Raw genomic sequence first — 16,610 nt, 5'->3', positions numbered from 1 at the left:
ATTTGTGGGTAAATGCTTAATGCTCCTGGTTGGTAACTCTCCCCCCCCCCCCCCCCCCCCCAACACAATACATGGCAAAGTTGTGGAAACAGGAGTGGTCGAGCAGCCGGCCAGTCCCACTGGACCTCACAGCAGGATGCACGACGAGCAGAGCGATTCAAGCGAAGAGCCACATCGAGAGGGAGAGGGCCCCCTGTGAAAAACTGCCTTCAACCTGTCAATTAAGTCCCTGTAGCAACATATTTAAGTGGACCCTCTTTGTTTTGTTTGACTCCCTTTCAGAGCCGGCCACAATGAGGAGGGAGCTGGGTCAATGGAGGCACAGCGGCCCTTTGTTGTGAGTGCGGTGGGTCCAAATATATAATTAAGTAACGAGAGTAATCAGTGCAAGGGCTCATTGGCCACGGTCTCTCAGGAGAGGAAAGTGGTGATGGGGGTGCTTCCATTCCCCGTGATTCATCCGACTCTGCAAAGACAAGGGATACAGCTGGAGTCTTTGCTTCCAGAGCCTGTCAGTAAGTATGAAGAAAATAAGTGTGAACGCAAAGGAAAGGTGCCTCATAATACTGCAGAAAATGCAAAAATGGCCCGACAATTGTTCTGTTCTTGCGTAAATATGGTTGAAAGAAATGCAAAATGTGTTCTCTTATATGTTCCACATTTATAAAACGATTTTGACAACTATAATACCAGTACTACTACCGGTAATAATAAAGCATGTTAAATATTGGCGACATTCCAACGCTTTGTGTCCTCTTTTCCCTTGGGGAATGTTTGCAGACCCTGTTTTCTGTGCCTCTGCGTGTGAAAAGACCTTCATTACAGAGTGCAGGGCGTTAACTAGAGAAAGTAGCTTCGGCTTCTTGTCAATCAATTCCCCATTCAGACTACGGATTCCAGACAAATGAATTGTCAGCCATTTCTATACTGCTTGTTAGTGGATCATCACAACCTATAATCACCACCCATTTCTTCACCACTCTGGTGGTGAATCACATTTAAAACAATGTTTTTGTCCATCTAGAATATCTGCGAATTACAATAAAAGGAGAATTGATCCAATCCCCAGCGTCGCCCTACCCCCAGGAAACAAGTGTACATGTATTCTTAGCATGCAGCTGAACAGATGACTTCCATCTCACAGCAGTTGGGACTTCTTCTCTATCCCTGGGGACGAGTTTAAACCCGAGGTGATGGAGATGAACAACTGGCTCGGTCTATTCCCTGGGTGCATGCTTGGCCTTGTTGTTGCAGCAGTAGCCATGAAACTAGAGATGAGGCCTCACAGGGCTGGAGCTGGCGAGGAGGAAAAAAATAATATCAAAAGAGCACAGCATGGTGCTTATCCTTTTACAAGAAGGCTGCACTGCAGCAGAGCGTAAAGAGGAATACAGGCCAGGGCTCAGACAGAGAGACACACAGCACAGCAGGGGAGAGAGAGGCAGGTGGAAAGGGGGAACAAAACAACAGTACGAACAGGCAGGGGGGATGCTATAGAGATGAACGGATGGACGGATGGAGGTAGTGTTCGAGCAGTTTTTGTCAGTATTCTATGTGATTGCCCTGTTGGGCTATTACACTTGGTCGAGTCAAAGGAAATAATACAATGAAGCTACGAAAGTAATAGATTGGCTCCCATTTGTGAGTGCATGTAAGAAGAGGACCACTTCATTTAGGCCCCCTATGCGTCTTTGAATATTTACACGGGGTAAGAGATTTTTTCGCAAGGCTATACAAGAAAACCAAAAAGGTGAAAGAGCAAAGCCACAACCCCAAATAGAAAACTCCCTAAACAGCATGTCTGGTGGTCAGAGGGGACATTGTTAAAATCGGAGAGATATGCAGCTCACTAAGCTGCTGACAGGAGTCAAGCCCCTAGTGGTTTGTGTCTCTCATAGATGTTCACCAACTAAACAAACGGGGGGAAAAACGGAAAAAAAAAACTGGCTTGCTCTTCAGAGGCAGGGAGCAAGCAGCAACATCTGTACCTGGCAACCGGCAGCTACGAAGGGTAACAGGGGACCAGCTTCAGCGGATGGCTCATGCACAACCCTCCCTCCCAGCATCCCACCTCCTCTCTAACCCCCTCTCCCCTCAGCCAGCACATCAGACTGATGCGTTTGACATTTACACAGCTTTCAACACTTCAGGGACAGGAGATTTATTCCGCCAGCGGCCTTGGCTGGAGCCGGGCCCCGACCTGGGCTGGCCCCCATGACGACCCTGTAGCTCAGCCCTTCAATGAGGCAGCGAAAGGGGGAAAAAAAGCCGAGAGGGGGAAGGAGGGAAGGATGTCTCGATCCCCCTGTACATTTTCTCTGGCAGATTCTGAAAGATGTGCAAGGCGAAGACAATAAGCGCTGCGCATGCCGGAGCACATTCAAACGACTGGCCAAATGAATCACACAGTTCCACTTGTCACACTCGGAGGACAGTCTGCCATGAAGTCTGCCTCAGAGACAGAGCGAGCAGAAGAGGAGGAACTTGCCTGGCGACACAAATGCTGTGAAGACTGTCTGACTGAATACTGATCCCAGTCGTTTAGGGCGCTACTTCATCTTGAGTCCTAGAAATATTCATTTTTTGCGTCTTCAATTAAAAAACGTAATAAATGAGAAGAGAAAAAATGATGCGAAATGAGAAAATTGAAGAAGGGCCAGGAGTCCGACTGAGCAGTGAGACAGCAGCGGCACACATGTAGACATCTTACTACTGACGAGAGAAATGGCTTCAACTCAGAAGACGTCTCTTCAGGGACATTGACTGAGATAGTCCTGATTCTAAGGGAGCAAGTATGGACAAATCCAAATCTCCTAGAGTGAGAGCACACAGAGGGGGGGGTTATGGTCCATTTAGATAGCCGAGGACCAAAGCAATGTCAGATACTTCTGGAACAACACCAATTTCCTCCTGCAATTTCCCTCCTGCGGATGCTAGGATGAGTTGTTGGGACGTAGGCGCAGTGGACACTCTGAGGGGTGGAAGCAGAGGCTCGCCTAAAGTTTCCAGCCCTAAAACATCAGCGGGAGTTCTGAAGGTCTCTTTGGCCTCGTGGTGAAGGGTGAAGCCTTACTTTCACAGACACATTTAAGCCACAAGTAGCTACAAAGTTGAGGGAATAGTTTGTGCATGCGCATGTGTGTGCGCGTAAGTATGTAAGTGGGTTGGAATAACATCAGAATAGTCAAATAACAAAAGGAATATTTGATATGATTCACATAACCTTACAGTTTCATGGCTACTGTGCACCTTAATTCACTAAAAAAAGCTTTGGGTGCTTAACTGCTGTATTAATATTAGGGTTGCCAAGGTTCACATAGCACCACTGCATTTAACTCTCAAGAATAGAGGAAAAAAAATCAAGTGATCACTCTTGACACCACCAGCTGTATCTGAAAGCACCACCTAGCAAAGTGATTTGATCACAGGATCAAATCTATACGGCCATTTGAACCTTGACCTCCCCAGCGGGCAGCATGGGAAGTCAGCTGATTACCCCGGGTCAGCCTCGGAGCTCTGGATTAGGAAAGTATTGATCCCAGTGAAGATGTATGCTCCAGGGGGAATGAGATTGAGAGAAAAACTCTGCTGGGTAGAAATAATATCGACCGGCAGAGGAGGCCTAGACGGGCTCTCACGTAAAACCATATTTGAGCTTGGGACCTCGGAGTTGGCTGTGCAAACATAGAGACGGCTTCAGCAAAAGCTCCTTTCACAGAGGCCCATTGAGAGAGGACAGAGAGAGAATGAGAGTGGAGGAGGATTGAAGAAGACAAGCTCACATAAATGCTCTTTGCATTAGCCAGACACACAGAGGCTTCTGGTTCAGAGCTGACACACTTAAGGGAAGAGTCAGCGGGGGCCATGTAAATCTAGACAGGGTGAGGAAAGATATAGTCCTGACCTGGGGCCAAACTAAGCAGATTTTAACATTACCCAGAGTCCATGTAAACAGCACTGAGACCTGGCCGCTCTCCGTTTCACTTCCATGCAAAGTATGTGGTGGGGTTGTGAAGGAAGAAGGGGGGGGTGCACGGACAGATTGATGGGGCCAGTGGTGGGGGCAAACTTGAAGAGCCGTTCCCCTTCTCCACTAAATTAAAGGACCGCCTTGTCCTTTCCAGCAAGAAATACCTCAGCCCTCGCTTTCAGCACTCGCTGGGGGAGCAACACAGCCGACTGGGCTGGCGATCCTTGGAGTTTGGAAGGGGAAAAAACAGACAGTAATGGCAGATGTACGAGGGAACAGGGAGCATTTATTCAGCTCAGAGGGAAAGAAGAAAACTGCCAGAAACCTAAAGGGACAGGGAATACACAACTGTGTTATGAATATAGTCGTGGAAGAAAAATGGGGATGTAGGTAAGAGAGAATGAGGAAAAAAAGAACACGAATTTATGTTTTTATTTTTGCACCTCGTCTTTCATGATGCTCCCTTTGGCTTCTTCTTGTCTCTGCTGACCGTGTGACTGTAACAAGCTCCCTATCTTGCCTTCAGGCGTGAACCACACACACACACACACACACACACACACACACACACACACACACACACACACACACACACACACACACACACACACACACACACACACACACACACACACACACACACACACACACACACACACACACACACACACACACACATTTACAACCCTCAGCACCTCCCAGTGCTTTGACATGGCCCCAAGCTCGGCGGTGCTGAGCTGCAGCGGCAGACACTGGGCATTGGAAATTTAAGTCGGGGCGTCGGAGAAATTAGGCGAGGAGGCAAGGAAATGGGATGTTGACTTGAACTGGCCCCGGGGGCAGCTGAGAGTCTCCCTGTGCAGCTCCGCTGGCTGCCTGACAGTTTGATGGAGCGAGTGGAGGCTTCCCTGCGGCCCGAGCCGCCGTCTCTAACACTGATGTAGCTCAGTGAGGAACAGATTGAGCCTCCAGGCATCGCTCTGTACTGCTACTCCCCTCCTCTCTCACGCTTTCTCACTCTCTGTACTGCCACTACTAGCTCTCTCTCTCTCTCTTACTAATCCTGTCAAGCCAACACACTTCCATGTACACACACACATACATGCATGTACATGCTGCAACACAAAATCTCATACTGTATGCACACATAAAGACACGTAGATACACAGAAATAACAGCAACACCCATAGAGAGCTTGGCTCCCTCCTTCCTTCTCCTCCCAACGACAGTAATGTGATGAGCACTACAGATGCTGTTTACTGAGCTCTGGCCGACACACAGGGGGTAGGAGGAGGAGAGGGAGGGTGGGATGGAGGAAGAGGCAGAAGGAGGTAGAGTCAGGGGGCTGGCAGGCCACCATAATGAAAAGAATCTGGCGGCAGCCCACTGTGTGCTGGTCATGAGAAGCATGTGCCGCCGGGGGGCTCTACTGCTAATTTCAGGGGGCAGCCGAGCGTTTCACGCTCGACTTGTCATCAGGCCAGAGGAGGCATTCATACTGGTTGACAGCAATTGCGAGAGGCCGGGCATGGGGTGTTTTGGGGAGGGGGAGCAAAGAGAGAGGGAGAAGGCTTCAGCTCCTTCCCCCCGCCGTGTACCTCCTGTCCCCCCTCTGCAATGATCAAACGCTATTGTAGGCAGGGTGCAGAATTACAAACGAGTGTCCTGTGGCAATGGTTGGAACTGGATTTAACTGCTCTTTCTGCTCAGCTGGCCACGAGGGGCACACCTCATCCTCCAAGTCCTGCTGTCCAGACAGGATTTAATTCTTGCATCTTCCGACAATAACGTGACAATCTGTTTCCGAAGCATGCAGTTTATAAGCCCACACCTTCAGACACAAGACTCTGGGCCTCTTTGCATCACTCTAAAGTTAATTGTGTCAACATACACTGTGATACATTACATTTTTCAGAAACTCCATTGTGAAAGAATTTATGGATTAAAATAACCATGCAAGAAAATCCAGCAAATATAACAAATCAAGGTACTTCCTCTGCCTGCTCGCTGATTTGCAAGACTGCCGGCAATAGCCTGACACACCCACAAACAATAAAGAGATGATAAAATCTCTGATGGCTGACAAACTTGCCTTACTGTGTATATCATCATATTGTCTAGTCCATCCATGTCCTTGGTTTTTAGGAGCTCCCTCCATCTTCAGAGGACTGGCAGTCTGTTAAAGGTGAAATCACTGACGGGCACATCTTTAATCAGCTCCATCGATTGGCCTGAGGATTTGGTGCGCACTTGGGGTTTACCTCTCAACTTGGCTGGATAAAATGAGTGCAAAGTCATTAAAGAGTTGAGGCGAGAAAAAAAAAACAGCAACAGAGGATGAAAACACCCCGTCAGCCCGACCCCTACATCGTGGATCCTATGAAGTGAGAGTGAGGGAGGTAGAGGGATGCTGGGGAGAGCAGGAGCTATACCAAGCAGTTGATACGAACAGCTGGCAGCCTCCCCCTTAAAAAAAAAAAAAAGAAGAAGCGTCTGGCTCTAGTCTGGCAGCCAGGAGAGGCAAGCGAGGGACAAGCAGGGATGAAAGGAGGAGTGTGAGAGATGGAGTCGGTGATGAAAGGTGGGTGGTTGATGGTAGATGAGTGGATACGGAATGGGATGGGGGGATTAACCAGCTTGCGAGGAGAAACTTCTGTTCATTGCCTCTGACACAAGCAGTCACATGAGAGACAGAGGAGGAGATGGGAAACAGAGAAATAGAGACGGAGAGCAATGCAGAGGGAAGTAGGAGAGAGGAAAGGGGGAGGCAGCCACATTGCACATCTTCAGGCTGTGAATAATTTAGAGGCGCACTGGGAGACGAGACGAAGATGAACACAAAACACTGGCAGCGTTTGACCTGGAGCTGCAGCTACATCAGTGCACATCACAGAGCGGAGAGCTCTCCCTCGCTCTCCCCCCCCCGTCTTTCTCTCTTCTGCTCTTCATCTGCCTCCCTCTGTGTCAGGGAGGAAACAGCTGTACGCTATTCTTGTTTCGCCTCACATTGTATGAAACTCAACAGAATGGCTGACAACTTTGTTTCACAAGGATCTCTCGCTCTCCCTCCCCGCTTACGGGCAACGTCATAAGAGTCTGAAAGCAGCGCGCAAAACAGATGCGTCTCCATCTCCATCTACCAGACTGTACGGGGCAGTAGGGGCCGGTACACGTCTGTGGCATCTCGCATACACGGGGCTAATGATAATATCACATCATCAACTTCAAAGAATTCAAACTTGATTTTTGCCGCCATCATGACCAACATTTTCTTGGACTTTTAATATTGGTTTTGGACTGTTGGTTGGCCAACGAATGCAATTTGAAGACGGGATGGGTATTTGTCTGACAATTTACTATCAGAAACATAATCAATAGATTATTCAGTACAATGAAAATATGAATTAGTCGCTGTTGTACTGATGTACTTGGTAACTAATACCTTTTGAAGAGTATTTATTACCCAAACAGTCCATTGCATTTTAAAAGCTGTGACACAAAACTACCTACGAGATCTAAATGATTCACTTCATTAAACCTATTCTAAATTAATATAAAACAAGTGTATGATTTATGACATTTTCAGTGAAATATATCTTGCAGAATGCCCACATCAAGCCAGTCTGCTTCGATAAGACCCGATGCAGTGTACGTGAGGGACAGTGTTGAATGTGAGCAACCAGGCAGCGGAAAAGTGTGGACAGCAGCAGTAAATAACAGCTGCCCTGTGATTAGGCACAGAAGAGGTTAAACAGAGCTCGTTCACGCCGCCTTTGTCAAGGTGCAATGAATCATCGAACCTGCTGAAGTGTGTGTCTGTGTGTGTGTGTGTGTGTTTGAGAGAGAGAGAGTGATGAAAGGACCTCTGGGCATGTGGTGGAAGTGACAGTTGGGTGGACAGAGGGCGGTCTGATCAACCCAGAGGGGAGGCGCCATTTATTACTGTAGTCAAGGAACCGTGGCAGTGGAGCAGCAGAGATTTGAAATGCACATCGAGTACATCTTTTAATTTAAGAATGATAGCATGAGGCAAGTGGATAAATAGTAAAAACATGAGGACTAAGGATGGCAAACCAAACATGAGGTAACTTGGTTCCCTCTCTTTATTTTCTCGCCCGCTCCCTCCCTCCAACACCCTCTCTCCCTCTCTCTCCCACTGTCTGCTGCCCGGACTGCGTGGCTGATATTAATGGGACGTCCCTCGTTTGTAAATGTGCCAAGTTGTGTGCACCGCTGCGGGCTGTCTATTATAGCAGGCCTCTGGGGCAGCCTTTCCATATGGCATCACATATGGCACTCAGCAGCATCAATTAATGTTGTTATAATACCGATTTTTATGAGCTCGGGTTTCACTCCTTTCCTCTCTTCTCTACCCCTCCATAGCTCCATACCAGCTCTACTGAACGTCGCTCAAAGACCGCGAACATGACTGTGTTCCCGCTATGCTGCAGAAGAAGGGAAGTACTACTGCCAATGCGTCAGAAACGTTGCATCTTCTCTGAAGCTGAGAAACTTCAATCAATGATGTATGAAAGAATATGAGACAGCAATTACACAGACTGAAAACTGTGTTCGGTGATATTACATATCTGCAACCAAACACTGCATTTACAGCAACAATTGTAGTTTTGGTCACATTAGGCCAGCATCAGGGCCTGTTAGAGTGCTAAATTAGGCCTGTATTTACATGCACAAAGCAACAGGCAGATGGATGTAAGAGCAGAATCTGAGGGGCCTTTTTCTTCCCTGGTGCCTTTGGTTGTGGATCTGACAGGAAGGGAACAAGAGCGTAGCAAAAAGCCCCGCTTAAAAAGCTCCCAGCCACACCAGTCTTGTCAGCGACGCCACAATTAGAGACGAGATCACCGGCGCTTCCCAGCGAGACACATCTCACCAGCACTCCTCAATGGAACTCTTTCGTTTGAGGAACACACTCAACGCTGGGTTAGAAAACGTTTCGGATGGCTAATCACTCTCAGGATGAAAGGCCCTGGCGTGTTCGTTTGTCTCGGCGTAGGGAGCTTCCCTTGCCGTTTCTCTGTGTCTGATTCTGATTGTTTTTGTTCCTTTCTTTTTCAGCATGCAGGCGAGGCAGGCGAGCTGGCAGGCAGCGCTGTTTGAAGGTGCAGTCAGACCCGAGTGCAGGCCTGATGCTTTGTAGTGATATTTCCAGCAGCACAATCTCATTACTTTTTGACGTGGGGGATGCGTGCAGGGGTGGATTGTCATTTCACGCTGTCAAAAGTTCCGTGAGGGAACGGAGACGGGAATGGAACTTCAATGACCTGCGTGCCTCCGACTCGTCAAGACTGAATACATTATACCAAATAACATAGATACAATCCAATGAACCAGATCCTTTAAGATGCTTGTGAACTTAACGTCCATTCCCCGGGGGCGTGCAGGGAATCTCACTCCTTATCTGGACTCTTTGTAATTGGATCTATTTCACAGCGTCCTGAACCTAATCACTATACATGCCCTGAACCTAATTAACCTACACCCAGCACTGCACATACAGGCAGGCAGTGCATGTTCATATGTAGCTAAGACAAACACATCTTTGTGTTGAGAGGAAAAGTCCTGAGGGCATCGTCCCACACCTCTTAAAGATGGTGGGAGCTTCTGGACGTTTTCACATGGGACAATCATTGGCAGCCCCTCCCCCCCCCCCCCCCCCCACTGCCCTTTTAAAAAAAACTGGGGGAGGTATCCCTCGGAGCTGATTTCACACAGAGTTCTTTCAATACAGAGAAAAACGTTGCTGTTTAAGAAGCTGCCAGGCATTGATTGAAGCGCCTGGTTACTATGCGAACCCCAGCCTGTTGCTGGGGTGACTGTCCCCCAAAGTGCTTCCTGGGTAATTTTCGAGGTCACTGGTTTGTGCACGCCTATGTGGTGCAGATGGGCCCACCCTCATGCAGGGCCCAGCAGGAACTCTTTCATTAGACCCAGTGAATGGCCTCATTCATCCCCTTCACCTCAATTGATCATGCTGGGTCTCCGCAGAGAGCCCAGGACAAACTTTTCTCTCTCTCCACTCCCTAATCTTCCACGCACCACCCACCTTAGTCATGCTTCACTTTTGTTCAGTAGCATGTGGTAGCTGAACCTCCAGGCCTCATCTGTGGGTGCAGATTACCTTCGACCGCCCACATGTAATGGGTGGAACGTAACAGACTACCGACATGCCGTCTTCGTTTATCTTGAAGAATGTTAAATAAAAACATTCCGTGACACATTATTTACTAATAGATCATCATTTCATCATGTCTGGGAAAACAAAATCGAATTATTGAAATCTGGTAACATCAATCCAACACATGCCCATGAAAATAATAATCATTCAAATTCAGAGGTCAGTATTTTGCACAGATCTTTGAGTTATTAGTGCATTAATGCCCTGTTGGATATTGCTATTTCTATTGCAGTGTTGCACAAAAGACCCGAAGGTCTTCCAGCAGAAGTCAAGAGCCATTTCATCCGGAAGTTTCCTTTCTATCCACCGAGTCGCTCCTGTAACTGCAGTGCTTAGCCATGCTTGTAGGTCCTCTACTCGCTGGCTCTTTTTGGCCCTCAAGTGAGTCTCAGGTCTGGCCTAGTGAGAAGTGACTAATTGTCTTGAGTTGTTAGTGTGCCTTGAATGAGATCCACTGCAGTCTGCGACAGGGTGCAGGATAATTTTGTTTCTCCCTCCCTCCCTCCCTCCCTCCCTCCTCCACTCTCTCCCTCTTTCTCGTTCTTGCAGCAGATTTACCCCTTCTGCTTCTCAAGCTACTGAACTGTAAAATTGAGTGGACGGCAGGCAGGATAAAGAATGAGACCTGGCATCGTAGACGCACTAACCTTGAGGAGGGCCACTGCTGCTGGCTGCACCTAAAGAGATGGAGACAGAACGTCAGCCATATTGGACTGAAGTAAGGTTAAAATGAGGAGGGAGGAAAGACCAAAAGGTAGAGAGAGAGAGGTGGAAAGCCTTGCTGAAGAAACAGTATGACAGCTTGGTAAAGCAAATCTACATCAGGATGCACATGCACACTAGAACTAGATGACGGGGTGTTAACCACAGAAAGAGAAAAAGGAGAAAGTATTAGCGATCATTTAAACTGACTCAGTCGCTCTTCTTAAATGCCTCGTTCTTTCTCGCCACCATCTTTACATTATAATACATGTCTTGTATTATAATGTAAAGATGTCAGCCACTGCAGTGTACCTCTCAACCGTTGCAATTTGACAAAACACACTGAACGCTTTAAATGTCTGACAAAATGAGCACATTTTCTGAGAACAGTGTATCATAAGAACGACCCCGGAGCACGTTTCCTCGTAGTTCTAAGAAAAAAACAACAACTATCCTTCGTAATGAAATCATCTTGTATGGAAAGAATCCCAGCAATCAATTACTATGAATCACAAATACACTAGCTGCAGTTTAGATGTGAACAAATGGAGAGCCAGTCCCTTACAGCTGATATTAGAGCTCTGAGCTCTGAGATTAAGCAGGTTTGTACTCTCCGAGGCAGACAGTGCCCCCGCCCCCCCCCCCCCCCCTCCAGTGTGCCGCACTATCATTTGCAGGAAAATTACTTCAGTAATGAAGAATCCAGGCCCATAAATCCTCATGGCCTCACCTTCCTTTGCCTCCCAAGTCTCGCTGAACAGCTAGTAAAAATCCCCTTTAAAAAATTCATGGCGCAATTTTGCTCAAATCCCTCCCAGCAAGCACAATTATGGAACTTTCATCTCAATTGATTTATGTCCTGCGCTGTGAGAGGAGGGGTGAAGAGAAGGGGGGGGGGGGAGGGGAGAAACAAAACAAGTGCTAAATCACTGTTTTTAAAAGGGAAGGCGTTCGGCCAGTTGTCACTTTCACTGCATGTGTTTTGTAGTGCATGAGATAGAGAGGTGCCTGGATGGGGGGGGGGGGGTCTGATGGGTTTGAAAGCAGGATTGTAATGGCAAAAAGGAGGGCAAGGAGGGGAGGGAGATTGGAATGAAAGGAGTGGTATTCCACTTGATTAATAACACTAATCAAATTATACAGTGTTCCACTGTGCCCTGAAATCTGGGGCCATAATGTCCTCTAATGGCGTGGTTCACAGAGCTAAACTTCGGAGGGAAAACATGGTGCTGACTGCTGCATGCCTTAATGAAGGCAGTAAAACATCCATTTCCAGAAGCCATGAAATGAAAGGCAAGATAGTAGATGTGCACCCAGTGGCTCTCTCACCGCAAAAAAAACAAACACGGAAGGCTGTAAAGACAAAAGACAGTGTCGGAGAGACAGACAGAAAGACGCAAGACCTTAAGAAGAGAAATGAGGAGAAAATGGTACTCGTGAAGAGATGTAAAGGGCAACAACAGCAAGAGTAAGGGGATACGAGAAGAAAAGGGATGATGAAGTGTGGCTAGAAAGACAGATTGGTAGATGCCCTCAGTGCTTTATTTCCAAAGAAGGCATGAAGACAATCTGTGTCTGCTGATTATGGATGAGCCAAGCTGCTTTACTGTGTCTGTTATACTTAGTGCTGCTGACAGAAGCCACAATTCATCACTATTTAGTTGCTGATGCACCTAACAGCAGCATCCTCCTCCTCATCTATCTCAATGCCACTCTATTAGGGTATTCCCTCTGTCCATCCAGGCGTGCATTCAGTTGATCCAACTATCCATCCGTATTTCCATTTGTCCGTCCAGCCATGTGGGCATTCGTCTCTCCATTCATCTTTCCACCCACTTGTCTGTCCACCTATCAATTCAACCAATCTTGAGTCAATAAAATTCGGCTCCGATATCTGACACGTAGAACAATATTGCTTTGACCTCGGCTGTCGGCTCGTTGCTGTAGGTAAGAGGTTCGCTTGTTATTTCTAGGCATTTTGCCAAAAGACAGTACGACTTCTGTCGGCAGTGGCACACTATGTCTGACATCAAAATCGAACCACAACACGTTCAGATCAGTATGGCTCTAGTCACAGAGTGTAGTGCTGTAGAAATGCTTGCTTCAGACACCCAAATGTACACAAACGCATTGTGGTTTACATTTAATCTACTAAATTGCACATGCTACAAACAATCAAGTCAGCCGTTGCATCTTGAATAATGCAAGTGTTGTGCATTGTCCTCGGGGCACAATTTCATCTGGAGAGCAAGGGGGGGGGGGAAGAACAACAAAGCTGAGAAAACACAGATTGCTATTGTTATTATTATCATAATTATAGTTGTGCTTATCGTGCAAGCAGCCTCAATCAGGATGAAATACAGTTTCATTTCATGAAGCTTCCTGTTTTGACTGGCTTGAGTTTGAGAACCACACACTTGGCTGGCGTGCCAAAAACTCAATCAGGCGCAATTACATAGCCATCAGATAGAAATGTAATTGATTTGAAAGCTGACATGAGATATAACTACATTACAGTGGCGGCACAGTGGGGAGGCTCCTTGGGGACAGCGCCTACGGGGAGCTCATTACCGCCAAGCTTTGAATTATTGAGCGCTAAGGCAGTGACATTGAGGAGAAGAGGCGAGCAATTGGCTGCTACGACTCGCCAAGTGTTTATCTCAACTTACAACGGCCTAAGACGTCTGAAGGAGTGATCTGACCGTGCATGAATATTGCACTGGGAGAAGTTGTAATGGTTCATAATTGAAAGGCCAAGGTGGCGTCTGTGGCTGCACATCATACCAGCTATTTCCATATCGAGTATTTGTGAAGAGTATAGTGTCATTCCGCGGCAATGACACTACCTTGCCCTCGGGTCACATATTTAGCACTTAGCTTAGCATGTAGTTTGTGGATTATCAGCCTATGGGTCAGTTTTGAAGTCGTGAGGGGTGACTGTTGGGAGGATAAAGCGATAAGTCACCCTCCCCCAAGCCACTGGTGGCTGCCTACCTCTGGGAGAGCTGTGCCCCCCAGGCTTCTGCCACTGATCTCAATCTGCATCTCTCATTCTTTCACTCTTCTCTCCTTCCTCACACAGCCCCTCCTATGAGCTTTCTCACAAAAAATGAGGTCTCAATTAACTCAAGCGAAATGAGGACGAGGGAGGAAGAGGAGGACCCAGGAGCCCAGAGAGACGGAGAACAAGTAAGACAGGGGAGCCTAACAGAGCTGCTTGTGGATCTGCGGCCTGGAAACTGCAAACAGAGCACGGGGTGACTGTGCATGTGCATCAAGTCTTTTGCCAAGTCAATCCTTTGTGCAGTTTAAACATGGCTGATGAACAAACGCTCGTCAATGCAGAGGTACGGTACATGCTGAGTGAATATACTGTTCGGAGAAAAGCGGACAAAAATAGAAGAGCAAAGCCTGAAAGAGATGAAGACAGGGCAGACACGATGACACGCTATTCCCCGCGTGTTGTTTATTACACGGATGCTGGGAGAGTCTCACAGGTTGACCTTTCATGAGAGCTCAGTGGTTCGAGCTCTTATGACACAACGGTGACAGATGCTGTAGATGTAAAATTACAGTTCCAAGTATCCCCTTACAATAAAATACATGTCAGAGGCAATGCACAAACTGTGGTATGAGAGAAGCTGCATGTATGTCAGTTGATGAATGTGACCTGTGACCTGTGCCCTTATGAACAAGCACATCATGCGAGACCACCATCATCAATCTTGAGTAAGCCCGGTCACCCTGCTTATTGCTATATTAGGGTGCTACAAGCCACCACACAGCTCAGCTAAATTTCTCATAGCCTTGCAGAAAAACTGGCAGAAAACCAGCTGTTAGCAGGGGCTGCCGCTAGCTTTGAGGTCACTAGCGCACACACACACACGCACACACACACACGCAGACATTCTACACACACACAAAATATGTGATATGAGGTGGCACACTGCAGTACTCCCAGCAGCTACATATGCTAAGTAGGTTAAAAACAAATTGACACTGCACCCACTTTTTCCATCTGGATTGTTGCTCAAAGTACACAACTGTTTTACGTGTGTGTCACCGAGAAGTACAAAAACAAACGAGGACAAATGGCCCATTTCCACCGGAAGACAACTTGTAAGCTGCAAGGTGTTATAAAAGTAACCACCCCGATGACAGAGCGTAAATCTCACAGCATTCTGAGATATTTTTTATGTTCACTGTTGACTGCAGCGCATACATTACAATGTTTTATCAGTCTCAGCTCTAGGACAAGGCTAGTAAAATAGGCGAGTCAGATAGTTCCAGATTTTCGTATGATAAATACGTTGCATGTAAGGAGCCGGGGGGGGGGGCTGTAAACAGAAGCAGCAGACTTGCTTGACGCTCTCTGGGAGACACTAATATAGTTGTGCTTCCAGGAGCTGAAGGGAAGGAAGAAGGTGGGGCGCTGAAGTTCATGAACTAAACAGTGAGTGCAGGAGCGGCACCCGGTCCGGTCTCCGAACTGAAACTGCAGAGTAAAAGCACAAGACTGCTGAGTGAAGTACGCCGAGTCAGTCATAAGACACCCTTTGGTCAATGGCTGATAGTGTTCCTCGCATTAGCCCAAATCCAAATTAGATCTATCTTTAGCAATCAGATTTTAAAAAAAAAAGCCATATGATGACACTTTCCAATGTCTCCGTTGCAAACCCCTGTTCATGGTGCTTGTAAAAGGACCTTTTTGAAAGCAGGCCAGCATCTTTCCTCACACAAACATCCATCACAGTCAGAGATCATTACTTCCAGATCTATGTCCAATCAAGAAAGTGTGGAGACTGCACAAAGTTCATGTAGCAGTTCTAATTCGAGGCGATATGAGCATGAAAATGATTTAAGCACACGACTTAGCACTTTACTTGGAGGCATGTCTGTGTACTCACCACACATCAGCTGACTTTGACACTGTATATTGAGCCGGAGGACATTACACTAAAGAAGGCCGGTTCTTCCATGACCTGCGTTTGAGGTGAACACAGTCGTGGAGCTTTCCACTGCTATGTAAACAACTAATTATGCCGGTTATTTGGTCAAACATGTTTCCTGTGTCTTCCAAAGTCCTGACAGCAAAAGGAGACAACACAACACAACACAAAGACATATTTTAAAAGTTGTTCCACTTCCTTGATGTCAGTGCTTGGGTGAATAATTAATATATTTTTTAACACGTGTCAATTTCCATAGAAGTGTAACAGGAAGGAGGAGAGGCTGTGATAATTCAAACTGCAGCTACAGCAGTTTCGTTGGTGGTGAGCCGTTGTGAAAATGTGAGCAAAACCACAACCTATGTGCCTATTGTGCAAGCATGTAAAACCACAACGGGTTCTGTGAGTTGCTAAAAGAGAAGTTTATCTATATTTCGGGTTGAGCCACAACCCAACACAAACTGAAGCTGAAGTCCTGTGAAACAAACACATCAGTTCAGTTTTCTAGCTTGTGACAACGTGGCACCTGTGAAACCGGATAAATAAGTTACAGATGGCGCATTTACAGGAATATTTTATTCATGTTCACTGTCCTCACCAAATAAACCAATCAAATAAATAAGTGAAGAAAGATATTAAATGCAGAAACACATGTGAATGATATGCTATACGGCCTTCACACAATAGTCACCAGAGCTCAACCCAACTGAGAACACTGGCACTGTTCTGAAGTCTTGTGGTGGCATGATGCCTTGCTAAAACACTCTCTATTAAATAAAACTGCTCCTTT

General features: G+C 46.9%; 1 protein-coding gene across 8 annotated transcripts in view; it reads right to left on the bottom strand.

The window, feature by feature from the left end:
- The window catches only part of fbrsl1 (fibrosin-like 1), a 247,497-nt gene that overhangs the window by 87,296 nt on the left and 143,591 nt on the right, over nucleotides 1-16,610 (bottom strand). For 5 of the 8 annotated variants that reach the window (XM_079269833.1, XM_079269838.1, XM_079269834.1 and 2 more), the window contains exon 5: nucleotides 10,817-10,846. The exons of the other annotated variants lie outside the window; for them this stretch is intronic. In XM_079269833.1, the coding sequence (XP_079125959.1) occupies nucleotides 10,817-10,846 (30 nt within the window). The remainder of the gene's footprint in view (nucleotides 1-10,816; nucleotides 10,847-16,610) is intronic. 8 annotated transcript variants of the gene reach the window in all.

This window comes from Melanostigma gelatinosum (genome assembly GCF_949748355.1).
Source record: "Melanostigma gelatinosum genome assembly, chromosome: 6".
Classification (NCBI taxonomy): Eukaryota; Metazoa; Chordata; class Actinopteri; order Perciformes; family Zoarcidae; genus Melanostigma; species Melanostigma gelatinosum.
The sequence above is the reverse complement of the archived record's forward strand: the minus strand, read 5'-3'. Positions and strand labels throughout refer to the sequence as shown.